Consider the following 27494-nt stretch of genomic DNA (forward strand, 5'->3'; position numbering starts at 1 on the left):
GTAGGTGATTACAAAATCGAACTCAGCAAAGAACAAAGCCCATCGGAGTTGTCGAGATGATTGAGCCTTGGCAGTTTTTAAATATTGTAAATTTCGGTGATCAGTGATCACGGTGATGGTATGCCGGGCGCCGAGGAGATAATGCCGCCAAGCCTTAAAGGCGGACTTAATGGCTAATAGCTCCTTATCGGTGATCGCATAATTTATCTCCGGCGGCGAGAACTTTCTGGACCAAAATGCTACAGGGTGCAGTTGGTTGGTTTCAGGGTCTCTCTGAGACAGGACAGCTCCCATGGCTAACCTGGACGCGTCGGTTTCGACTATATATGGGAGATCGGGACGCGGGTGCTTCAAAATAGGTGCGGACGTGAACTTAGCTTTCAACTCCTGAAAGGCCTGTTCGGCTTCCTCGGTCCATTCAAAACGTTTATTTTTTTGCAAGAGTGCAGTGATGGGTTGCACCACACGTGAAAACTCCGGGATAAACCTGCGATAAAAGTTGGCAAAACCAAGCATGCTTTGGACACCTTTCACCGAACTAGGTGATGGCCATTTGAGGATGGCATCCACTTTCCGTGAATCCATTCGGACCCCTTTAGGTGGCAGGATGAATCCGAGAAACTCAACCTTGGTGGTATGGAAAACACAATTTTCCAGCTTGGCAAACAGTTTGTGCTTTCGCAGTTTCTCTAGGACGGCCCTGACATGCTTTCTGTGATCAGATTCCGAAGAGAAGTACACAAGAATGTCATCGATATACACGACAACAAAGACATCGATGAGTTCCCGAAGGACATCGTTCATGAAGAATTGGAAGGCTGCAGGAGCGTTGCACAACCCGAAAGGCATCACCTGGTATTCGAATAGTCCATATTTTGTACGGAAGGCCGTTTTCCATTCGTCGCCTTCTTTTACTCGTACCAGATGATAAGCCCCCCGGAGATCTAACTTGGTGTATACGCAAGCGTCCTTCACCTGGTCAAGGAGTTCAGGGATCAGAGGCAGAGGGTAATGATTTTTAACAGTTATCTGGTTCAATGCGCGGTAATCGATACAAGTTCTAAGGTCGCCTTCTTTTTTAGGCACAAAGAACAAAGCTGAAGATGCCGGGGACTTTGACGGGCGAATGAAACCATTGGTGAGGTATTGATCTAAATATTGTCTCAAATGCAGATTCTCTGGTTCAGTAAGGGCGTAAATCCTGCTACAAGGGGGTTGTGCACCGGGCACCAGATCGATTTGGCAATCGTACGATCTGTGGGGAGGTAACATGTTGGCCTGTTCCTTTTGGAAGACGTCCTGAAAGTCTTGGTACTCTGGAGGTAGTTGCACAGGGACAGAGGTTACTGATGCTAGATTAATCTTTGGATTTTCTGGGTAGCAGGTTTGTGCACAATCCGGGAAGGTTATTCTCTTCGCTTGCCAATCAATTCGAGGATTATGTGTCTCTAACCAAGGGATTCCGAGAATAAGCTGAAACTGTGGAGCCTTGATTACATCAAACACAACTGCCTCCCGATGGCCATCTGGACCTACAAGTGTCACCTCAGCTGTGGAATGTGTTACCGGTCCAGAGGCAATTTCGGTTCCATCTACTATGGTGATGACATCTTTGTTGGTTTTAGGACGCAGAGGGAGGTTTATCCTAGAGACCAATTCTCGATCCACATAGTTTCCTATAGCCCCGCTATCGATGTATGCCTTTATAGCATGCAACCGTTTAGGCTGTTCCGGATCTACGAGGACCATTGGCACAATGAAATGCGAGGTCTGAGAGTTAGTTTTCAAGCTCGGCAAGCGGACCCCTACGCTTGCCGGGCGTGGTCGTTTCCCGATACAGAGTTTCCATGGATTTTATCAGCGGCTCCTACCACCTTCTTGGGCGGCTTAACCTGGGCAATCTCGTAGAAAGTGTCCAGAGGACCCACAATAAAGGCATAATTGCATCTGTCATCTTCTTTCCCGTTCTTTTTGAGTTAGGGGTCCTTTAACCCCTCCGATTTGCATAGGCTCCGAGCCATCAGCCCCCTTGGGGTTAGCGTGGGTCTTGGCCAACACCCGGGTTTCAAACTTGGACCGATCTGCTTTTCTGTTTTGCAGTCTGTGATCCAATTGGACCACTAAGTCTATATATTCAGTGCATTCTTGGGGCCGATTTACAACTTGTGCCAGGACATCTTTAAGTTCTCCGCGTAGACCTCGATAGAATAACGTGATTCTTTTATCCTCTGGCCAACCAGTTTCCACAATTAGTCTATTGAAGGTTGCAATGTAGGATAGAAGGTCTTGATTGCCCTGTCGCAGAGATAGAAGTTCTTCATCCAGAACCTTTCCCTGGGAGTGTCGAGCAAATAACCTTTCCGTGCTTGTTTGAAATCCTTGAAAATCACGAAGAATCGGGTCATCTTGAGTTACCAGTGGGACTGACCAATCAGCAGCACAGCCGCTGAGATATGACAACACAAAGGCTACCTTGGTCTGATCATTAGGGAAGGAAGTGAAACGACACTGATTCATGAATACGGCGAATCGTTTGGGGTCCCCAGCAAAGCGTTCAGGTGGGGCCAGAGGCATGTTTCCAGGTAGATTAATCTGCACCGGGTTACTGGAAACCACAGGAGCGGGGTTCCCCCCAGAACCGGGTAAAGGAGTTTGTCTAGCTTGACCTTGCAAAAGCTGTCTAGCCAGGTCATCAGCTCTATCCTTTATTACAATCACTTCCCTCCTGAGGGCACTAGTCTCTTGACGAGCGGCGTGTACTTCGGCCCGTAATTCCCCCAGTAATTGGGCCAACTGGTCAGTTTCGGAAGTTTCCATAGCGCCTGGGTGGGAATTTGTAGGAAGGCTTCGTGTTCTGTAACGCTCACCTGGTTCCCACGGGGGCACTGGTCTAGTCTGGATTGCTGTGGCCTCTTCTAGCGTGATGCGCAGGACCCGGAACACTGATTGGACAGCACCTCCAAATCGTGCTTGCCTGGCCCGTAGGAATATCCTTCAGCAGATGAGAAAGGGGATTAACAGTCTGCAGAATAGTGTGCTAGCTCCCCCCTTTTCCCCTTCGTTCCTCTCTAACTTCCTCCAAACCCCGGTTTAAGCTCACCTTCTGGTTTGGAAGGATGAACTCTCCATCCTGCTTCTGGTGCAGGGGTGCGCGTTCGTCCAGTTACTTCACTGGTTTTCAGAATGGCGCTGGCAAAATCCACTTGACTTTCCTGAGCGATGCGCCGTAAGTATGAAAGTTCAAAGTTCAAGTGAGGCCCCCTTTATGTTGTCTTTCTAACCTGTGATCTTTCCTTTATTTCAGGTGCAGAATGAAGGCGATGCGTCGAGGGGTTAAACTGCCGAGGTGAGTAGTGATGAGGGCGATCCCTCTAAATGTCCTTATCATTCCCCAGCAATGTCTCTTGTCCTTTCCCCATAGGGGCCGGGGTACGTTACCTGCCAACGGGGCGGCGCTGACCCGAAATGTGGAAGAAAAGCCGGTAAGTATTATGGCTGTTAATCAGGCTTTCCTTCCGTGTTCCTTCTGCTCACATTTTGTTTCTTCCTCTCTCCCCTAGGTGCAGAGATGTGGCGTCCGATGCTGACAGCCGCGATGGAGCCGGGAGATGTCTCGAGGACAGGTGAGTGAAGCGTGGCGCTGCAGCGAGCAACACAATGCTTTTAAATGGAAGTCTTTCTTCAGGGATCCTGGCGAGAAGATTCCTGATGCAGGTAAGAAGTTTGAAATAGTCCTTGGTTTTCACCTTTCTCTTCTCTTCCTTCCTTGCAGGTCTTCCAGGTTCGAGGCGGGCGTGGCTCGAGTCCAGGAGCAGGAGCAGACACGGTGAGCGTTAAGCTGCAGGAAGCAGAACAACGCGAAGCATGAGCTGCTGTCTGGGCGTGGCTTAAATAGCCTCCAAAGAAGTCCCAGGTATGTATCCTTCCCCAACTAGGTATGTATCCTTCCCTGGCAACGCCCGAGTGAAAAAATAGTCCCTATGAAAAAAATGTCCCTTTCAGGTCTCAGGGAGGCCTGAAGCGTGCAGCATGGTCTGCATCAGGTAAGTGCACAAAACACTTCCCTTTATGAGCCTGGCGCCTATGGCGCCAGGACTGATGCCCAACATGAGCCTGGCGCCAAAGGGGCCGCTGGGCTTTTACCCGAGGGCATGATGCCTGCTTCCGGGGGTGCTGGGCCTGGCCTGGCCTGGCGCTCCGGGGGTAGGCATCGTGACAGGAACATATAGAGGAATACTGGTTACCACCCTAAGACCTACCTGATTTACCACCGGGGGAACCATTCCTCTCCTCGGGTCGGCGCAGCTCCCACTGCACCATCGCCGTACCCCGGCCCCTAAGGGGAAACAAAAGCACAACAGGGTGAATCAAAAGGACAATCAAGGGGAGCCACCTCACGCCATAGACTTACCTAATTTTACCGCCGGGGGTATAACTCCTCGACTCTGGTTTTCTCTCAGCACCTGAATAAAGGAGAAGACCACAGATTACGGGATTGGATAGGAGTGATGGTCAGGCATTTGAACTCTTACGAACTGCATACTTACGACGTCTTGCCGGGAGAGTCAAAATAGCCCTGGAACTCCCCAATTCCTTCGACCAGTGGAGCAACTGGTCCATCACGCGCCCCTGCGCTCGAAGCAGGATGGAGTGCTCACCCTTTCAAACCATAAGGTGAGACTTTAGAGGGGACATCGGAGGTGGTCAGTGGGGAGAACAACGGGGGTGGGGGGAATTTACGCTCAACTCCACGGGTGGTTAATTACCCTTCCTCCATTCACAGAAGAGTACTCCTACCGGCCAGACAAACGACACATCTCGGCCCTACGCATTACGCTGGAGGAGGCCGCAACAGCCCAGATCAGAACGGCGCCTCTGTGGGAGTCAGGTGAGCGTAACAAGCATTGGTTATGCCTCTACTGTCTCCATGAGGACAAGACGCACACGGAGAAGGACTGTGCTTTTTGTGGGAACATGTCGGCACGGACCATGAAGGATCGCCACCTCCGTCTCGCCAACTGGCTGGAAGTGAAGAGCCTGTCAGGCGAGAAGAAGAAAAAGAAGTCAGAGCGGTCTTCTAAGTCCTGTGAGGACGCCCCGGCGACGGGGGCCCAACAAAAGGCCAAGCACCGCGAGTCCGCGGGCACCGGGATCACCGAACGGTCGGGCTCCTTGGCTGCCAGGCAGGGCGCATCCTTCCCGGCGCCATCAACCACGAGCCAACGCTCTGGCTCGGGTAAGAGGAAGTCCGAGAACCCGGCGAAGCTTCTGGAGAGGCCCCGGTCGATCTTGAAGATTCCGGCAGAGGGGGAACGAGGCTCTGACCCTCCCCCCAAGGTGAAGGCCCCAGGTGTACAAAAGGTGACAATGGCCTTAATTCACCCTGCTAAGACCTCGATTGAGGATGTTGCAGCGGCCCTGGCTCAGCCAGTGGAGGCTACGCCAGTGGAGGCGACCTCAGGATTCAGAGACTCCCTGCCACCGCAGAGGGAGTCGTCTTTCAGGCCCATTGAGAAGACCCCCACGAAGTCCTCGTTGGAAAAGGAGGGGGAGGGGCAGGTGGCCATCGTGGATACGGACACAACCTCTGAAGATGTTAAGAAATGCGTCTCGTGGTCGCGGAGTACCTGAACTTCCAGTTGATGGTCGTGGTGAAGTAGCCAGGCTGTCCGACTGATGGTTGCTGAATGTGTAACGTGAGGAACCAGCGCAACACCCACCCTGAATTCAAAACAAGGTCAGTGGTGAACCAGCTCCCAATGCCACGGATGCGCACTTCCCTGATTTGCGTGACGTCGGGACAGTGCAAGCACTGACAGGGAAGGCGGGTCTTGACTATATGGAAAATCCACAGCAGGATACAACAGCAAGGCTCCAGAAGTAACAGTAGACTGAAGAAGAGAACTGAAGTTGGCAGGTACTGAAGAAGGATAAGTAGGCAGAGAACTCCAGAGAAGGCAGGGGGCAAGGCACAGAACCAACAGGCAAGGAGGCAGGGGAAACTAGGAACCCTGGGCAGAACAAGGAGATGAGCTGGAAGGCAGAAAGGGAGCGGGAAGAAGGAGGCCCAGGGAACCTACTGTCAAGAAAGGAAAGGGGTAAGAAACTCCCAGAGGCAGACAAGGAAAGGAAACACTAGCTGGGAAGGACAAGGAACAAGAGGCTGGCAAGGCTGACAAGGTGCTACTAAAGAGTAACACAGGGAGGACGCGATCAGGAAACAAACCGGCCCTTAATATAGGGAAGGCAGCATCCGGGAGGCTTGGAACGCAATCCGTGCTGTCCCCGGGTGCTGACACGCCCAAAACGAGGCTTGGGAAGCAAGCTTTCAACTTTCCAAGCGCTCTGCGGACGGCGCATGTGCGGAGGGCGAAACACGGCCTTCCGCGCCTGCGTGAACCACGCGAACGGAAAAACCCGGAAGCGGCATGAGCCGCAGATGGCCGAGATCCCCCCCCCCAACCTGTATCGGAGGTAGATGCACCAGAACGGTAAGCGCTGGGACCTGAAGATGCGCCCCACACCCCAAGTAAGTGGCATGACAGAAGAAGAGCTCATTGAAGTCATATAGGAGGCCCAGCCCATTGGGAGGGATCCCGACGAGGGTGATGACGAGAGCAATGGTGTCGCCGACGAGGTTCCTCCTGAGCCCTCGCGCCTGTCGTTTCCGGTGCCGCAGGACACTTCGGTGGCCATTTTGTCAGCGATTCAGTCCTTATGCTCGGAGAAGGACAAGGTTGCCCCTCCCCCCCGACAGAGGTACCTGAGCCAGGCCCGACGGGGAAACCGGAGCTGGGACCTTCGGAAAGTCCATCGCATAAGAGGACGACGCATCCTACGCCACCTCTCCCATCTCTGCAGCCTGTTCTGCATTCCCCCCGGTCTACTACCCACGGGATGATACAGGCAAGGACACAGCTACGACAGGTACAGATGACGACGGAGGCGACGACGGGACATGTCCCCCGTCGCCCCTTGCTCAGGCGTCCCCGCCCGACAAGATTGGATCCTTCCATGCCATGATTTCCAGGGCATCCGAGCTTTTCCAGCTCTGCCCAGAAGAGAAGAAGGAGGGGTTCCTTTACCAACGGCGGGAGGCTAAAAGGAAGACGGTCCTCGCTATACCACTTCTTGATGATATCTGGGATGAGGGGCTCGCCCTCCTCAAGAATCCTGCCACAGCGCCGGCAAAGAGGGACCGGTACGAGAAGAAGTACCGGGTCCCCGACGCTGCCCCCTTGTGCCTTCGGGTGCAACCTACCCCGGATTCTGTCGTCTCGGCGGCGTCAAAGAAGAAAGCTGGGGAGGCATCGGCCTCGACATCAACTTCCCCGCCGGACAGCGAGGGCAGGAAGCTGGACACGATGGGACGACGGGTCATCTCATCCGCAGCGACGACTATCAAGGCGGCCAACGCCCTGGCTATCGTAGCCTGCTACGACAGGGAGTTGTGGTTCAAAATCGCCCCTCTGTTGGACTTCCTTCCGGATGCCAAAAGGGCTGAGGCCCTTGAAATCTTACAAGAAGGTGAGATTGCTTCGGACCACGCCATCACGGTGGCAACGGACATCGCCAACACTGGTTTCTGTCAGTTGGGCAACAGCGTTTGCCTGAGAAGACGAGGATAGTTCAAGGCGACGGATTTCCGCCAGGACGTACAAACCAAGGTTTTGGACATGCCCTTCGACGGGAACAACCTGTTTGGGAAGGCGGTTGATGAGTCCCTTCAGGCCATCAAGACAGATACGGAGACGGCCCGGGCACTGGGAGTGCTCCAACAGCGACGGCCGTCCTTTCGGAGCTCTGGAGGCAGACAAGGTGCCTCCAAGGGATCCGGCAGTGGCTCCTCCACGTACCGCAAGCGGCAAGATCTTCGTCCCAGGAAGCATACAGGGGACGCGGCAAGTCAGGTGGTGCCTGTCGTCGTCGACGGGGAGGTCAAGGATGCAAGGCGGCCTCCAAACAAGATTGAACCGACCGTGAGGTCGGGCCCCCGCCGAAGGACCCCGGTGGGAGGTCGGCTGGCGAGGTTCATCAGCGTGTGGGCGTCCATCTCCACCGACCGTTGGGTGCTGGACGCCCTGGCCCAAGGGCACGCCCTTGAATTCCAGAAGAAGTGCCCTCGCGTTCCACCCGTGGCCAGGAAGGAAAATCACGTCCCTCAACTACTGTTGGAAGTAAGGGTGATGCTCAAGAAAGGTGCCATCAAGCTCGTCCCAAAGAGGCTTCGGGGCTCCGGAGTTTACTCAAGGTACTTCCTCGTTAAAAAGAAGACGGGAGGATGGCACCCCATCCTGGACCTGCGACGAATGAACAAGTACATCAAGGCACAGAAGTTCCGGATGATCACTCTCCAGCACGTGCTGGGACAGCTGGAGGAGGGCAATTTCCTGTCGTCATTGGACTTGGAGGATGCATACTTCCACATCCCCATTCTAAAAAGACACTGAAAGTTCCTCAGGTTCGTGGTCCAAGGGCGGCACTACCAGTTCAAGGCCCTCCCATTCGGATTGAAGTCGGCACCCAGGGTGTTCACCAAGTGCCTTGCACCGGTGGCGGCGCGACTGCGCCTACAGGGGATCCACGTCTACTCCTACCTGGACGACTGGCTCATCCGGGCAAGGACAAGGGAGCTCGCCAACGAGCACACTGCGAAGACCGTCCAGCTGCTCACGGACCTGTGGTTCTCCATCAACTTTCCAAAATCCCACCTGGTTCCGTCGCAAGTCGCCCTGTTTCTGGGAGCCAAGCTCGACACAGTGGCGCGGCTGGCCTCGCCGTCGGAGGAAAGGACCAGGACCATCCTGGGCAAGGTGCAGCGTCTGCTGACCACGGACACAGCCAGGGTAAGATCTATCAAGTCCCTCCTCGGGATGATGTCCTCCTGCATTTATCTGGTGCGCCTTTGCAGGCTTTGGATGCGCCCCTTGCAAGAGTTTCTCGACGCCCGCTGGGTCCAGTCGACGGGCAGCTTCGAGGACAGGATCCCTCTCAACAAGACCTTCCGTCAGGCGATCCGGTGGTGGGGTACCCGCTCTCATCTGTCGGCGGGCATGGACTTTCAGACCCCAGCTCACCAGGTGACGGTGACGACGGATGCCTCCCTGGAAGGCTGGGGAGCGCACTCTGGAGATCTTCACGCGAGAGGCCTTTGGCTCCCGGAGGAGAAGTCACTCCACATCAACATCTTGGAGCTCCGCGCAGTGTTCTGGGCCCTCAGGTCTTTTCTTCCGTCCCTCAAGAACAAGGTGGTGAGGATCTTCACCGACAACACCACCACGACGTTGTACATCTGGAAGCAGGGCGGAACCAGATCCCCTGCCCTATCCAAGGAAGCCCAGGATCTGTGGCATTGGGTCGTCACCCAAGGGATGTTTCTGGTGCCTTTTCATCTGGCAGGAATAAAAAAACACCATCGCCGACTCACTCAGCAGAGAGTTGCGCTCTTGCCACAAGTGGGAACTATGCCAGGATCAAGTGGATCGACTCTTCCGACGATGGGGCGAACCCCAGATCGATCTCTTCGCGACAGCGACAAACTGCAAGTGCCGAAGGTTCGCCAGCAGGTTCCCCCAGCCGAGGAGCATGGGCGATGGTTTCTCGTTCCCCTGGGACGGCCTATTTCTTTATGCATTCCCTCTGTTACCGTTGCTGCTCCGGCTCATCAACCAGCTCAAGAGGTCCCGGTGCAGGATGATCCTCGTCGCACCGGCGTGGCCGAGACCGATCTGGTTCCCGGACCTTCTGGACTTGTCAACGTCCACACCAGTCAAGCTGCCGACGGACGCAGATCTTCTCTCCAGAGAAGGAGGCGTCATTCTTCACCACAACCCAGAGTCCCTGAACGTGCAGGCCTGGCTCCTGCAGCACGAGTTTGGAGGGTACGACATCCCGGCCGACTGCAGAGAGGTTCTTGCAAAGGCCAGGGCGTCCTCAACTCTCAGGTGCTATGGACATAAATGGAAGAGGTTCTCTGTCTGGTGCCGTGCACAGAAGATGAACCCTCTGTGGATTACGGCCCCTCAAGTATTGCCGTACCTACTGTCATTGGCCAAGGCTGGACTAGCTCACGCTTCCATCAAGATACATCTGGCCGCCATCTCACGATACACCCGAACTACGGGACGGGCGTCCTTGTGGTCTCATCGACTGGTGAAGGAATTTATGAAAGGATTGTTCCGATCATTCCCGCCGGTGAATGCCCCTGCCCCGGCATGGGGGCTCAACGTGGTGCTGACCAGGCTCATGGGGGCCCCGTTTGAGCCTATGCATTCGGCACCGTTGTAGTTTCTGTCGTGGAAGACAGCGTTTTTCGTGGCCATCACCTCCGCACGACGAGTGGGAGAAATCCAGGCCCTATCTTGCAAGCCACCATACTTGACGTTTCACGACACGAGGGTGGTGCTGAGGACGCACCCCTCCTTCATGCCCAAAGTGCCGTCGGACTTCCATCTCAACGAACCTTTGGTGTTGCCAGTTTTCTTCCTGTCTCCTACGTCGCCGGCTGAAAGGACTCTGCACTCGCTGGACCTAGCTAGAGCGCTGAAGTTCTACGTGGACCGCACAAAGTTTTCAGAAGACATCACAGCTGTTTGTAAACTTTGGACCTGTGAATCAAGGGAAGGCTCTCACGAAGGCTTCCATTTCCAGATGGTTCTCTGGCTGCATCATGCACTGTCACCGGTTGGCAAACCGACCGCTGCCCGGCCGTCCGAGAGCCCACTCGACCAGAGCGATCGCTGCTACCACAGCGTTCCTGTCTGGAGTGCCCCTGTTCCACATCTGCAGGGCGCCTATGTGCAGGTCGACCCAAACCTTCACAATATTCTACTGCGTCGATCGGGACTCCAGGGAGGAGTCCAGGGTCGGCCAAGCAGTGCTGCGCAACCTGTTCGCTTAAGGTGAACCTGGTGAGGATGTAAGAGATGCTTAATGTTGAGTTTTTGTATTGCTTAATGTTGAGCCTATTGCCACCTCCCGTGGTTGTGCATGTGTATACTGCTATGTATTCTTATATTCACGAGCATGTTAATTCATGCCAGACCCCATGCTGGAGAAGGAACAAGTTACTTACCTGTAACTGTTGTTCTCCAGCATGGGTCTGGCATGGATTCACATGCGAACCCTCCCGCCTACCCCTCTACGGCTCATCACTTGGTCATACTGCCACTTTTTACGTGCTACCAAATCTGAGGATGGCTGCCAGAGGCGGGGCTTAGGGAGAGGGCAGTCATTGGCTGGGGGCAGTATGACCCAGAGACCAGTGATTGGTTACTACTGAGAAAGACAGATCAGAAACAAAACTGATACTGATAGTTCTACACCGAGGATTCCCGGCCTGACAACGGGGAATATTCATGAGCATGTGAATCCATGCCAGACCCATGCTGGAGAACAAGTTACAGGTAAGTAACTTGTTTCTTTCTACGCGAAAAGGGCAGTCACGTGGAACAGCATCTTCTACTTCTTTAATTGGGAATAGTATGGATTTTGACCAGTTTACCCTTAGACCACTGAAAGATGCGTATCTTCCCAACATGTGCATTACTACTTGACAGGCGATTGTAGCGTCGGATAGGTATAGGAGCAAGTCGTCTGCGTATAACAAGGTCTTATCCTCCCAATCGTCTGTCCATCGAAATCCGTTCCATGTCGGAGTGTCTCTTAATAGTATAGCAAAAGGCTCCATTGCCAGCGCAAAGAGCATTGCAGATAGAGGACAGCCCTGTCTCGTCCCTTTGCCTAGTTTAAAGGGTTTGGATGGCCACCCATTCACCCTGGTCTCGGCCTCATGGGAGTTATATAGAAGTTGTACCCATCTCATAAATTGTTCCCCAAAGCCAATTTGGTGCATTATTTCCCACAGTGCTTTCAGTAGACTAAATCAAAAGTGCCAGGGGACCTTGGCGAGCAGGGATTCTTGCTAGTGCCGAGCGCAGCCTGTGTATGTTGATGCATGTGTACCTTTTGGGCATGAAGCCGCATTGATCCGGATGTATTAGTGATGTAATGACTATCTGTAATCGATTTGCCAGTATTTTCGCTAAGATTTTCGTTTCGCTATTTATTAGTGAGATTGGCCTATTCGAACTGCATTGGTCTGGGGGTTTGTCAGCCTTGGGTATCACGATTATAGTGGCTTTCCTCAGGTCTGTGGGTAGTTGGCCTATTGCCTTTGCATGAGTGTACACACGCAGAAGGTGCGGTGCCAACTCATTTGGTTCTATTCTCTTCCATATCTCCCCCGGGAAGCAGTTCGGCCCAGGAGTTTTCCCGGATTGGAGCTGCGACATGGCCAGCACCAATTCTTCTACTGTGATGTTTGTTTCGAGCAGGTCTTTTTGCTCGACAGTTAGGTTTGGGAGGTTGATTTCGTCTAGCACGGCGGTGTTGATGGGGGTCTCGGGGGACTTGGAAAGACCAGCATAGTAAGCTGCAAAACCTTCCGCAATATCTTTGTCGGTTAACAAAGGTTTAGCGTTTTCAAGTTTTAGCATTCTGACTTGTCTATGTCCCTCATCTCTGCGTTCCAGCCACGCTAACATTTTGCCTGCCTTGTCACCCGTTTCATAGATTCTGGCGCGCATCGCCCTATGTGCTTGTTTGGCGCTATCTAGTGCTATGTTCTGCAACTTCTTTTGGGCCAATATTAATGAACGGTTGGTCTCGGGCAGGTCCAGTACCAGGTGAGATTGTTCTACCTGTTCCACCTGCACCTCTGCTTCCCTTATCTTTTCTAGGTGTGCTTTCTTATGTGCCGCTGTCCAAGAGAGGATCTCTCCTCGCAGCACTGGTTTGTACGCTTCCCATAGCACCAGAGGGTCATCAACTGTGTTAAGTTCGAAGTATGTTTTCGTAGCTTTTTGGATATGTTCTACGAATTCCGGGAAGCCCAAATAATAATTGTTAAGGTGCCAGAAGGGCGGGTGAAGCGTTCTTGTCGTCATCAGTTCCATTAGTAGGGGAGAGTGGTCAGAGATTCCCTGTGGGAGTAGGGTCGCGCTAGTCGCCCTTTGTATGTCTGTTGTTGGCATAAAGAAGTAGTCCAACCTTGAGAGGGAAGCATGTACCCCTGAGTGGAATGAGTATTCTCGGGCCCTAGGGTGGAGATCTCGCCACACATCGCTCAATCCCAGTGCCTCAGTGAAGGTGGCCAGTTTTGTGCGAGCATATGTGTTTCTGCCCCTCAGGTGCGTGCGGTCCATTCCTATGTTCATGACCTCGTTGAAATCACCCCCCAAAATCAGTGTGTCTGAGGTATCATTGACAATCAAAGGGGTAACATCTTCAATAAATGTGGACATCAATGCAGGTGGTGAGTACACAGCTAATATTGCTATGGTTTGGTTCCACAGTGTTCCGGTTACATAGACATAACTACTCCCCATGTCTTGTGTTACCTTGGAGAGTTTGAAGGGGAGCTTTTTGTGAATCAGTACGAGCACCCCCTTAAGCCCGTGGTAAAGCCGGCATGGAGTGCCGTGCGGTAGTTGGTGCGCTTAAAAAGATTGCAGGTTGTACCTGCCAAATGGGTCTAGTTGAGCAACACCACATCCGGTGTGTACCTATTCAAAACCTGGGTGACAATCCTTCGCTTAATACCACCACCTAACCCGTTAACGTTCCATGTCAGGAATTGCAAGGTTCAGATATCACTGTCAGACGCCGCCATTAGAGGTAAAGTGGCTGCTATTGGATATTGTGCGTGAGGTTCCTGGGAGGTGCTTGCACTACTGTCCCAGAATGTAATATATTTGTGTAGGAGTATGTGTGTTGTGCATCTTGGTCCCGTGGAAAACCATAATAAATAACTTCCCCTCCCCCCTCCCTATACTCCACCCAACTGGAAGCATCTGTTGCCCAAACGATAACAACTGACAGCTTGAGAAAAGAGAACAAAGAAAAGAGAAGAAAATTAGCTGTCAATAACAATTAGACAAGGTGGTTAACTATCCTGTTCGCCAGGTAACAGCAGCGAGCGAAGGCATCATGATTTTATTACGTGACCAATCTGTTCACAAAACTGTAGAACCTGACATCATAATAGCTGGCGGCCCAGACCGCATATGCGGTCTGGGCCGCCAGCTATTATGATGTCAGGTTCTACAGTTTTGTGAACAGATTGGTCACGTAATAAAATCATGATGCCTTCGCTCGATGCATATCGTAGTATGTCAATGTCATCTCCTTCGCCTCAGTCATTGTCATCGTTCCGTAGTGCTTCCAACTCTTGTTGTGGCCGCTCAGGCGGCCCCCTCTCCGGCCGTGTCAGGTTCCTGCCGTTGTCGCGCTTTCTATTTGGTCTCCAGTCCTCCTCTCGATGGCTTTCCACCCAACTCCATGCCTCTCTGGGGTCCGTGACATGTACAGTGGTTCTGTTATAGTATACTTTCAGTTGTGCAGGGAATAATAGTCCGTATTTTATGTTGAGGGTCTGAAGGCGTTTCTTGAGTGGATCAAAAGTCTGCCTTGCTTTCTGTACCTGTGATGCTTGAGCTAAAACATGGCGCTGGTGCACAGTGCATTATGGGGGCACTCAGAGCCATAATGGATATTTATTCAATGCCTCAGTGGAAGCTGTTCTTGCTGAAAAACATGTTTTCAATGTTATTCGTTGCTGAGACTGGTGTGCATGCCTCAGCCAAGGACACAGCGCTGGGAAAGCTAGGATCCACAGGTGCCGGCTGGTACCCGATAAGGTTTGTTATGGGTGAGCCCGTGGTAAAGCCGGCATGGAGTGCCGTGCGGTAGTTGGTGCGCTTAAAAATATTGCAGGTTGTACCTGCCAAATGGGTCTAGGTGAGCAACACCACATCCGGTGTGTACCTATTCAAAACCTGGGTGACAATCCTTCGCTTAATACCACCACCTAACCCGTTAACGTTCCATGTCAGGAATTGCAAGGTTCAGATATCACTGTCAGACGCCGCCATTAGAGGTAAAGTGGCTGCTATTGGATATTGTGCATGAGGTTCCTGGGAGGTGCTTGCACTGCTGTCCCAGAATGTAATATATTTGTGTAGGAGTATGTGTGCCCCATGCCTCAGCCAAGGACACAGCGCTGGGAAAGCTAGGATCCACAGGTGCCGGCTTGTACCCGATAAGGTTTGTTATGGGCATGCCAAGGTTTCAAGATGAGTTATGGAATTGTTTTCCGTGGTGCTGTAGGAGAGAGAAGCGCTTTGCTCCTTGGTGTTACTGTCGGTTCACCCGACCGGCAACCAACTGTCACTCATCAACGCGCAAGCGCTAATACCAGAAGGTTCGAGAAATTGCCATCCCTTTTGAGGAGGGCATATAATGCGCGGCTCTGGAAAGGTCAGGCGGGAAAAGCACAAAGACCTCAGTTGAAGGGGGGACGCCTTATTCCAAATCCCTGTGGGTTGTTGTGCTCTGGGCCTGACTGTTACCGGGGTCTTTCAGCCGCTTCTGGTGAGATGAGGAATTCCGTTACACCCATGGTGATGTATTCTGGCTAACTTACTATCCTTTCTGTAATTTATTTTTCTGTTCTCATTTATTGCTTTATGTATGTTTAACTATGAATAAATAGCTGAATAAGTGCTACTTATCCTCTAATTGCGCGTGTGGGTGTGAGTCATTGCTTCGTCTACCTGCGTGTTCAAAGTATTCGCTCTGCAAATGTACTGGTGATAAATAACTGTCCGTGCACTCTTGGCGAGCGACACAGTACCTCTCTGGTAAAGTCAGGAAAAGGGCAATTTTGGAGCTATTGTATGTTGTGGGGCCTTTAGATCTGGCCATCTAAAGTATCCGTATCTCTGTAATTCAGGAGCTTAGCAATTATTGTACGGGGGGAGCTCCAGGAATTTGTCTGCCAGATGGTATTCGGCGGGCTCTTTTGCTTGAGAAGAATTTCGATAGGGTCTTGGGAGCGAAGAGATCCGCGAGCCACTGCTCGAGGAATAACTCCATGCTCGTGCCTTCCGATTTTCCGGGTAATCCCAGGATCCGGATGTTGTTCCGTCTTTCCCTACCTTCTTCCTCTTCCACCCGTTCTTCCAGTGCCTTGAGGCGAGCCAACACCTCTGTCATTTGGTGGTTTACACTCCTCAGGCCATCTTCTGTTTTCTGAAATGCGACCCTCAGCTTCTCCCGTAGGGGGCGTACGTTTTTGCAGGTCATGGCGTAGCAGCGACACCTGTGCTTATTCCATCCATCTTCTTTTCCATAGAGGTTCTTGAGTTGGCAATATCATTCATTACATCTTATAGGGATATATTCTTTTCCGATCCCACTGTATTGCCAGATTTGGCCTGCTCATGTGAGGGGACTTAGCAGAGGTTGTGTACTGCTCCATTTTGCTCTGCGTTGTCGCAGACTTTACTCTATCTTTCCCCATAGTGTTATAGCCAGCGTTGGTGTGCGGGAAGCCGGTCTACCACAACTGTTGTCTGAAGAATGGTTTGGATCCGTGGAGTATGTACTCTGGGCGTTACTGTTTGGTGAGGCACTTTCCAGTTTTCTCTATTGCTCCAGGGTCTCTTTGGGAACCTGGCAAGCAGATCACCAGGTGCGCCAATTATGATCTTGCGGGAGCATTGGCCAGGAGATTCCACGAGACATTGCTGTCCTTACATGTTTGATTACAGTTTGCAGTGGGCGGCAAGGCCACCAGGTTTGGTGTCTATCTCTTTAGGGGGATTTCTGCAGCAATTTCTATCACCATGTCACACTTTCCCATTCTTTTCACAGGTGTTCAGCACTAACTGTTTCGTGAGTACTTTCCATGGGTCCACTGCGGTATCACGTGCAACATTTAATTCACGGCCCTTGAGGTCTACCAATGCCTATATCACGAAGGCCTGGATATTGGTTCGAGGAGTAGGTGTTTTAATGATCTCTTTACGATCCTGTGTCATTCATTGACTCTGTGTGACCCTGTCGCTTGTGGATAGGTCGACGGCCCACTTCAAAGACTGCAAAGACACCAGACAATGACATGGTGTTGTTAATGCCTCTTATATGGGGACTGTAGTCAGGGTCTCGAGCTCAGGGAGTATGACTTCGTGCGTCAGGGCTGGGAGGTGGTGAGCAGATCGTGTCATGCAATGATTTCCGACACGTGTTAGATGCGCGTCACATGGTTATGGCATCATTGCCCCTCCCGCTAACAGGTAGAGCGCCAAACAGTCTGTTCCTGCTGCCTGCAGGAAGATACTCCTGGAATTGTCCTGGATCCGCAGGGATTCCGTGTAGTTTTCCCCGCCTCTGATGCTGTGAATAATGTCGTCTTGTTGGCGCTGTTACAGGGCACCTGCGCCTGACTGCAGATTCAGCAGGCAGCCATCTCCCAGGTTCAATGGCACATTAGCACCCGGTCTCAGCATTCTGGCATTTATCTCCCCTACCCCACAGGCAGCGTTTCTTATGTTTCAGTTCCAATTGCAGCTCACGTACTGTAGCTCTCAATATCAGTTCCTTTGCGAGTATATGCCATGTTGTATGTAACTCGGGCAGATAAGCACGTAGTGCACGGTTAGAGGCACCGTTGTTGCGTAGCACTGGTGTGAGCCAGGACGGTCCAGCTGATTCCCAGTTTACTGGGAAGGTGTATGTTAGCGTAGCAATCCCTTTACTCCGGGGTAATTTGTTACTTCGCTGGTCCGACCCCTCCCTTGATTATAGTGCTCCTAAATCTCGCCTCAGTGTTCTTGCATTATGCTATGTCGTGGAGCTCTAGGGGACACTTTGCCACAGCTTGTTGGAGCCCTCAGTATCGTTGTATTAACGCCCGCCTGTGCGGCGAACGGCTTTGAGGCTGGCCGGCGCTGGGACAGCACGCCAGGGGTGGTCTGGATATTCTGCTCCTTACCGCTTCAGTGTCGGCGATTGCAGCCCCGCCGGGAGCTCGTCAGTGTCCTGAGGTTGGCCTCTTCAGGGAGCCGGTGTCGCTTGTGCGCTTCCTTGGGCGCGTGCAGTACTCACACCAGTGGCTACACGCAGCCAGTATCAGCAGGCTTCCACCGTAGTGTCACAGCAGTGTGGTCCGAACGTCAGAGGTTCAGGATGTCTGAGGGTTCGCTTCCGTGGTTCGCGCCAACTTCTAGTCTGTTGCTCCGATGGCCATCTTGTCAAGCTGTCACCGCTGGTCAGGCCGATTTTCCACAGCTGATATTTCACCGATGGTGCTGTGATTCAAGCCCACATTAGAGCAGCCCGTTGTAGAGGGGTTCCGCCACTTGTGGGTGCGTTTTTGTGGGTGTAGCGACCCGAAGTTGCAGGATAGAGACAGGATCTAACTTGCGGCTCCGGGAGCTCTGAGGATTCATGTACTCATCCTATGCTCGCTGGCCATGCCCCCCAGACCCCACCACCCCCCGCCCCCGGTTTTATCAAGCAATTCTCAAGCCCTAGGCCCGGATGGCCCTCATAACAGAATGTTTAAACAACATCATCCTGAGGCTTGGGCAACCATCCTTTGTAATATCTTTCAACATGTTCTTGTCACCGTTAAAATTCCAAGCTCCTGTCGTCGTTCCATATTAGTGGCAATTTTCAAGAAGGGTGATCGTCGTCTCCTTCCAATTATCGACCGATCGCCCTGCTTGATGCATGGGGTAACATCTTTTCTAGATTTATTTTTAAGAGACTTTAATCTCTGGACAATTCAAACTCCACATAGAAATCGTTTTCATACTGGCTTTGTGGCAGGTTTGGGTACAGCCATCAATTTGTACACCATCACTGCCATTCAAGATAATCATTTCGTGACTGTGCAACTACAAAAGACATGTAAAGTGGATTTTCAGGCTGCATTCGACTCGATCTCGAGAGAGATATTATTCCAGAAATTGAAAAGAGCGAATTGTCCTGAGAATCTACGTGCCTTTTATAGAAGCCCTTCATACTAATACTGAAGTATACAAGTAAGAATTTCCATGAAGGGTGATTTGACTTAGTTGATTCCAACACATCGAGGGCTAAGGCAAAGATGCATCATTGCCTCAGCATTCTTTAATTTTTTCATCATGGACATGAGCGAGGAATTTGAGATTTGATTGCTCCTAAGATGTGTGAACAACGAATTGCGGCTCTCTATTACGCGGATGACCTTGTTTTGATGTCAGACACCCCAAAGTCTCCAACAATTGCTAGATGCTCTATCTAAGTATGCTGTTCAAAATGTATTAACGATCAATGTGAACAAAACAAAAATCATATGTAACAAGAAATGTAATGCAAAATACATGAATTTGGTGTTGCAGGGCTCCTGCTTGGAGATTGTATTACTGTACACATATTTGGGAGTAACTCTGAGCAATACCACAACAGATAAACCATATCTCCTGAATCTCGATACAAAACTGGTCGCGGCAATAGCTCAATCGCTCATTGTTCAAGCAAAGTATGTGAAATTTTCCCTTTAACCTGTCATTATATTTTATAGACAAAATGTTACTCATATTCTACTTTATGGGGTTGAGGATAAGTTATTTACTGAAATGATGTGGCAGAAAATTGAAGGTCAATATTGGCGGCGTGTTTTAGGGTTGCCCAATTGTGTACCAGTTGTGTGGGTGCGATATGAAATGGGATTAATCTCATTGTACTCCAGATATTTATGGCAAATTATTTCTTTATTCAGAAAATGTCTACTGGCACCTGATTCAAACATGCTGTCGAGTATTCTGTCCAAATATATGTTAATCACAACTCATACATTTTGTACAGAATGGAATGATAGTTACTCAGACATTAATGGAAGCAGAAATATCTCTACAAGTCTTAATTGAAAATCTAAACTTAGCAAAAACTAAATTGTTCCAAAATGATTGGATTCACACTAGGGAAAAGTACCAAAAGTATAAGGATATTAAAAATAATCAGTTTCATGAAAAAAACAGTGCTGTTGAATCATGCATGTTAAAATCACCCTCAGTCCTGCATAGACATGATTTCTTACGGCTAAGATTTAATCTATGGCCGACAGAAGAAATACAGAATAGACGTAGTCCGGCCTGTCGTCATTAAAATGTATGTCGATTTTATTTGAACGTGGGGAACAAAGAAACGCTGCAACATTTATTAACTAATTGCACAATGCTAAATGATTTACGCGCATTGCACTTTAAAAAACTGTTCACTGAGTACTGTGCAGTCACTTGTGATCAGATGTGGATTATTACATTCACTGGTCATCTGACTTCACTCCGAATTGCTGCTGTAAACTTCCTGTATGCACTGAAATTAACATAATTTGATTTTATGAATAACTATTTAAATTAGTTTGAGGTGTTTTTTAAGAATTAGATATGACCTTATTTGACAATGTGAATGTCATATAACATTTTTATTTTTTATTAAGATGTTTTGTTAAACTGTGCATTTTAAAACTTGTAATTGTAAAATTGATTTATCAGCTAACTCAATAAAATAAAAAAACGCTGCCACCAGCCCTATTCTAGTAAACTTGCAATTGTAACAAAAATGTTACCAGTAAAGTAAGAAAGGGGATACATTGCACTCCACATAAGGTGAGGTGTGCTGGCTCACTATATAAAATGTAAAGGGAATTCAAATCCCTCTTCACACCTTTGGAACAGTCGTTCACCCATGTACGTTAAAGGGAATTTAACCGAGAAGTCCAAAGTCTCAACCCAGGCTAAACCCAAAAGTTATAGGAAACTAGAACTCCAACTATACACTATGGAGAGACATAAAAAGGTCACACATAAAGAATATAAGACTCAGTGAGAGAGGATTCCCCTTCACCTAGGGACAAGGGAAAATAATCACCAAGTCCAAGCAAAAAGTTATGGGGTCGACACAGGTCAGGAAGATTTATCACAAATATGAAAGTCTTACCCAACACCTGGTTTCTTTGTCCTTGCCCCAGTTCCTTCTTAATGCTGCTGAACCAAGCTCCTCAAGGTAGGGAGGCTCCCTGGCTTAGAAGAGTGATGGGTCACCATTACTCCACTTCAGCTCCATTTTATGCCAAACTGGATTGCTTCCATCTGTTGACCTCATCACAAGTCTGTTCTTTGTTGGCTGACTGCCTTGTCTTGCTCCTTGAGCTGCCCAGATCCCCTTTGTTTGGTTCCTTCGTTTTCCTGCTGATCTCCCCATTGTTGCTGATGTTTGTCTGATGGAGCATCCTCATGGTAGCACAGATTCTTCTTCTTTTTGTCCGTCTGGCTCATCACTGGTCCGGGGGTTTAAGTCCATGGGTATTGGATCCTTGTCTCAGCTCAGTGAAAGAAGCAGCATAATTAGCGGCTTCTCCCATGGTTCTCAAGCCAAAGCCTCAGTGACTGGCACCTCAAGTGCTTGTCCCTGGGTCTTTGGGCCCTGATCTATTCCTTGCACTTGTTGGGGGTCCTCTGAGTCCTGGGGTAGTGGGGTGTTGCAGGCAGCAAATGATTGCCTTTGACCTGCAGTGGCCCAAATCATGCTTTTGCTTCCTGCATTCTATGGCTGATTGGATCTCTAATTTAGAGCCGGAGCGCCTTTAAGGGTTTCTCCTCTGGGATTGATGGCTTCTTTGACTGGACTGGTGATGTAAAAGTAGTACTTATCTGGCTTTAACCATATTGTGGCTCGTTTATGGACTTTGTCCCTTTAATTCCTATCGGGAAAACATTTACACAACTTTAAATTACCCCTAAAGTAACTTAAAGTGGTACTCGCACAATGAGATTTTCATGGCTCCCCCTTAGATTCCTGGAGCTTTACACCAAAGATTGGCTTGTTAGCTGGCACCCGTGATTTATTAGGGACTACAATAAATAAAACCCTGTATTGCACTCCTGTCCATATAAATGTATTGTTTTTACAGTAGCTAACCTTGGTTATTTTGTTTACACCGATATCTAGAAGTGTATTGAGACCATGCAATTTCTTATATTATAAGTGACTTTTGGTGGCCTTTCGGCCATTATTCACTCCCTCTAGGTGCTACACTGGTTTACCTGTGAGGAACCTGATTTACTGTATTCTAGAGTTTGTGAGTAATACTGTGACTGCTCCTATTTTGGCATTGTGCTTCGGAACATGACTCGTGTATTGCTTATGCCTAGGAATCCTTTTTTATATGCAACTCTTAGCATTATAATACCCTGAGTTAGTCACCAGGTATAGTTCGAGGATTCTCAATAAGCCCTAAAGCCCTTTTACTTTGTTTTTTACATTGCCTTTATTTAGTGATGTCTTAATCCTACATAACATATTTGAACTATATTTTTCCATAAACCTGTGCAATGTAATTTCCTCTGTAGTCTGTTGGGACGAACTAGCCCCCCCCCCTCCCTTGAGTCAAACCTGACTGCTTTGCCATTGCTACTCGTACAGAGTTTTGTCTATTAGTATTTGTTGTTTTGCTGTGTTTTTACAGCACTATACGCCAAAGTCCTTTTACAATTCTTTTGTTAGAATGATCCTATCCTTTGGATGGATGGTTTCACACGCCTCACCAGAAGGCTGGTAAGAGTATGGGAGTATTTTCAATGGTCCTGGAGGTGACTAGATGTATAAAGATGCTTGTTGGTGCAAGCCTTGTTAATTGCAAGACGTCTGTGCACCTCACTGCTGTAACTGCGGTCCATGATGAGATTATGGGCATGGACAAGTGTATGACTGTGGCCAAAAATGTTTATCAAAGAAAAGGATGGCTACGCTTAAAATATGAGGCCTATAGTTAGCATGCTTTTTTTAATTGAAAACCCCTAACGTAAAAGAGGCTGAATGGAGTGGGGGAAATGAACACTGGGAAGTGGGTTAGGGAGTCAAAGCTATAATGTGATGGTAGGGTGTTAATAATCAGGGAAGGTGTCTCAATCTTAAATATTGATTGCATTGAGTCCTGTGAAGCCATTTTAAATGTTTACTTCTTTTTGTTCCAAAAACGAATTCTTCCCCCAAAATAATTCTAACTTCTCACTCTTCCAAATGTTTTATTTGCAGGATTATTTTAAAGCTTTAGAAGATGCAGATGAAAAGGTGCAGTTGGCAAATCAGATTTACGATTTGGTAAGGCAATCATGACAATTTCTTTTTTCTTGATGGAATTTTAATAAAGATTTTTAGAATTGTTGATTTTTAGAACACCTAGAGATTTCTTCTGCATAATAGTTTCTAACCTCTCCTATTTTAAGTATGTCCAAAAACCAGCAATAGTTACTGTTGATTAAGAATGTGCCATTGTGCATTGATGTAAAAGGTTCTGATTTGGCTTCAATGTGATCTGTTTCCAGTGATGCTTTATGCTTAAAGGGAGTTGCTCCAGGGTCCTTCAAACTGTGCCGTCCAAGGCTACTGCTCTATAGTAATACAATACCACTGCATGCACCGTAACCCTGTGAGACTACCGGCACACCTCTGACGCTTCAAATGTAGTTAAACACCTTTGTTTCAGTTAGAACCACCATGATGATGACAGGAGGATTAGTGATTTTTTTGACTACTTAAAGAGGGAATAACTATGCTACCGTGTCGCAATGAGCAGCTTATTTGGTGAAAGTATTGAGGTTACTCCATAAAGTCCTGCTTGAATATCCTGAGCAAATTTTGTTCTTCCCCTTGACCTTTTGATTGGCGTTTTGGTTTTTGCTGTCTAGGGACTTGTACGGATGCGCCACTACAGCTGCTACTCATTTATGGTTCCCCTTAGTAGCCCATATGGCTGCTTGGGACAAAGCGCTTCTCGAGCATCCCATTTTGACCTTGGGTATTTTCCTACCCACTAAATCTGGGTTAGTAGGTTGGTGGCAGCTACATTTTATTTTTTTGGGCTACATCACTCTATCCTTTTATTTTACTGAATTGGTAGCCAAATGGACAAATATGGTGGCCATTCTGGTAGCAGTGCATTGCAAAACTGTTAGACCTGGTAATTGTGTATTGTGCTCTTTGTGTGTTTGGACCACTGGGATTGGCCAAAATGGAAGTCTGTCTGCTGTGGTGACTTGGAATGATGAGACTGACCAAGTGGTGCCATAGTGATTGCTATACACCTTTACTGTGACAAAAGTATAACCTTTCTAAGCCTAGCAGGGTTTCCCTACCCAAACTAAAGAAACTCAGGCAAGTGTCAGGAAGTCGGGGGAAGTCAAACAAAAAGGCACTGTCCTGGTCAGTGCTCCTAATCTATTCCTATAGCTGCAATAACCAAAGTCCAAAAAGAACAGTATTCTTCCAATCCAAGAGAATGACTCCCTTCCCCTGGATGTAAAGTCTTTCGACATACTGTTTGCTCATAAAAGTACAAACAAAGTGTTGGCACACAAAATTCTATAGGATTTCCAAGGGGCTAGGAGAATGACTCGCTTCTTTTTGCTGATTCCCCAAAGTTCGGTGTAGACTGTAGCCCGGCTGGTATTTCTCTAGACGAGATTCCAAACGGTCTACTTTTCTTATATATTTTGACAGGGCCCCACTGGTACAAGGAAGAAATTCCCTGCATTCTTTTTGACTTACAAGTATCACACTCTGGAACTGCAGAGGGATCTATAGAACAAAGTGGTTTACAACTTTCTTATTCCCTTTTTCGGTTAAGTCCAAATAGCCACATACAGGTAAAGATGGCTGAACTGTGACAAGGGCAATGATTCTTCTTTAGTTGTGCCGGGCACTATAAACTCCAGTGACACTGACTCTTGGCAAGGTCGTGTGTCGACCAATAGCACTATAGAGGTGTTTCTCAAAAGACAAATTGGTTTGAACTTTTGGGCTCAGTGTAGAAAATATTAGGGTTTGTGTGCTAACTCCTGTTGCATGTTTCTCGCAGTTGGGGGGGGACGGGGAACGTCACTGGTTCTGCCAAGGACGTGAGCGATGATATCGGTTTCACCTGGACTGGTAACCAACTTGATATTCTTTCTCTTATGTCTTGAAACATCGCCATCATTCTGTATACACTCCCGGCTTGCTGCAGCTTCTTCATAGCAGGCCTGCAGTAGTGGTTTCGGCATAGTTATTTTCCGCCTTCTACAGGTCACGCCACCTCTGTGCACTCTCTACTCCGTCAGGCTGACTGCCGGCCAAATGACAAGGTGCTTTTCAGGCATCTCCCAGATGATAAAAGATTGTCGGGTGGGGCGAACTGCCGTTCGGCTTTGGTCTCGATTGTATACTTTCCTGTCGGCCACCAAGCTTTGTTCAAATAATTTTTGCTGTTCTGCCCCTGTGCGGAATTTCTTAAGAAATTGTCTCCCTCTTGGCCACACATCGTCTTCCTGGCCTCCTTTGTGTTACAAATGCCTACAATCAAGTACTTATGTCAAGTGTTCGTCACTCTAGGTGGACTCTCTGCATGTGACTCGGGGAGCGTTGGTACAATGTAGTGTAGGGGGGGCTGAGGATGTCATTAGTGGGAAAGTGGGGAGATGCAGTTGCGAAACATTTGGTGTTTAATGGTTGCAGGGCAGAATTACCCTGTTGATGTGTGCAGAGTTTGCCGTCTAGGGTTTTGGCGGAGAAACTTGGGGAGTATGTTTGTAGCAGAAAGCCCAAGGTATGTGTTTTAGGTCTGGTTAGTTGCTGATGTGGTAGCATGATAGGGTGGAAGAGGAGAGCTTTGCCGTGTTGATATCATAATAGCTAGTCCTGTACTGGCCATCGGCAGGGGTTTGTTTGTGTGTGTGTGTGTAGTGTAAGGGGGTGGGGATCTTAGAGGGAAGTTGGTTAGTCTTTGGAAGGGAGGGGCAAGTAGGCCTTACAAGGGAAAAGGACCTGCAAGCCTCCTATCACTAGGCACTTGCAGTCCGGTCCAATTTCACTTCTTACATTGCCTTTGCCAATCTCTCTCCCTTTCTCACGCTCTGTGTGTCTGCCTCTCTCTCGCTCACACTCGATCTTTAAACACTTGGACTCATTACACTTGGGTCATGGCACTAGTTGATGAGGTTATAAGGTGTTCTAGCAAAGTCTCTTTGGTTCCCTTATTCAGAGTGCGCACATTTGCCCTGTAACATAGATCTTCCCATGGTGTTGCACAGCTGAAGAAAGGCTGTACCAGTATGACGGAATACCATAGGCCGTCCACGGCCGGTCTTCGATCTGGCAGGGACCCTGGTGAAACATAATTTGTCACTCAGTCCCACCTACCCATGCACCGCCTAGATATTAAGGAAAAACAATATGTGCGAGTAACCTAAGTTTGGGCTATTTGTTCAGTTAAGTCTGGGTGAGTTTCAGTTATTTGCACATGGTAACACGGTTTTGCTATAGAGTGAAGTAAGCGTTTTAACTCGCCTTGCAATGTAAACACTTGGCCACACACCTTCCGAGCTTTCGTGGCACAAATATGGGTTTTTCATTTTCAATTGTCGGTAGGTCTGGCCGTATGCAAGAATCTCCCTGCTCCAGTGCTGACGCCTGACACAGAAGTTCGGGATCGGGTATCTTTTCACTCAAAGGGCATGGTCAACTTTTCAGAATGGTTTTGAAAGACCCTTTCGATGCAGTTGTGTATCCGAAGCAGTTTGTGGTATGCATGGTTCCAGATGCTGTCATATGCACCGTCCCGCAGGATCGCCCACATTGCTTAGGTTGTGAAACAAACAAGGAAGAGGGCCCAGTCTGCGATTAAGTACGATTACATATATTCACAGCTGTAATTCTCATAAGTATTTGTTCAGTTGTATGGTATTCAAGAGATGTAATAATGAGTTTGCGTTCTCCCAGCGGTATCCCGGGGTTTCAACGTCAGTAATTACTTCAAAGTAATTAACTTCCAAGTGATTACTTTGAAACTACTTTGAAAAATATAATTGTGGCTTAAGGGGTAAAAATGGAATGGAGGTTGAGGTAAGGGTAGAAGTGAAGCAGAAGGGTGGCATGGGGTGGAACCCCCAAATAAAAAAATGAAGGTAATTTACTTTAAAATGATTACTTCAATTTTTTAAAAGTAATTACTTTTGGCAAAATTACATGGAACCCTCCCAGGTCCTCATTTGATTCGTCCTCTGCTAGTGGTCGGCAGTGGCCGGCTCAGCTCAGTTGGACTTCCAGGTAGGTGGTACTGTGTCCGGGGCAGACACCCAATGCTGGAGATCATGTGTGCCTCTGGGTCGCTGGCACGGGGTCCGCACCATCAGTGCGCTTAATGCAGTTTGTAGAGCCTGCAAACACCATACATGTAAAATGTCATAGTCTGGATGATCAAGCTTGAGCGGGGCTCCACAAATGCGCAGCCAACATAGTGGGCTGCTCTCGAGCGCACCCTCTGCCCCCACCCAACTCCAAGAAGGAGCGCATTTGATACTACAGAGAAGCAGCCACTAGGTCGCTAACAAGATATGAGAGAAAATATTTTTGAGAGTAGCCGTATGACCATACTTCTTTTCAAAATCTATTAATGTTAACATCCATCCAGTGAAGAATCCTCCCCTACATATATATCGACCTGGCACAAGGAATTAACATATACTCTACCAGATGAAACATGGGGTGAGAGATGGAAGAACATTAGGAAACCTTCAAATATGGCGAGGCTGCCTACAAATGTATTTCTGATGCTTGTGAATCTGCTT

At 48.9% G+C, this 27494-nt stretch overlaps 1 protein-coding gene across 2 annotated transcripts in view; it reads left to right on the forward strand.

The window, feature by feature from the left end:
* Nucleotides 1-27494, forward strand: part of ING3 (inhibitor of growth family member 3) — an 833611-nt gene that overhangs the window by 288825 nt on the left and 517292 nt on the right. For both annotated transcript variants that reach the window (XM_069629079.1, XM_069629078.1), the window contains exon 4: nt 22927-22992. In XM_069629079.1, coding sequence (XP_069485180.1) covers nt 22927-22992 — 66 coding nt within the window. The remainder of the gene's footprint in view (nt 1-22926; nt 22993-27494) is intronic.

Source organism: Ambystoma mexicanum, chromosome 12 (genome assembly GCF_040938575.1).
Source record: "Ambystoma mexicanum isolate Mex_15411 chromosome 12, UKY_AmexF1_1, whole genome shotgun sequence".
In the NCBI taxonomy this organism is placed as follows: domain Eukaryota; kingdom Metazoa; phylum Chordata; class Amphibia; order Caudata; family Ambystomatidae; genus Ambystoma; species Ambystoma mexicanum.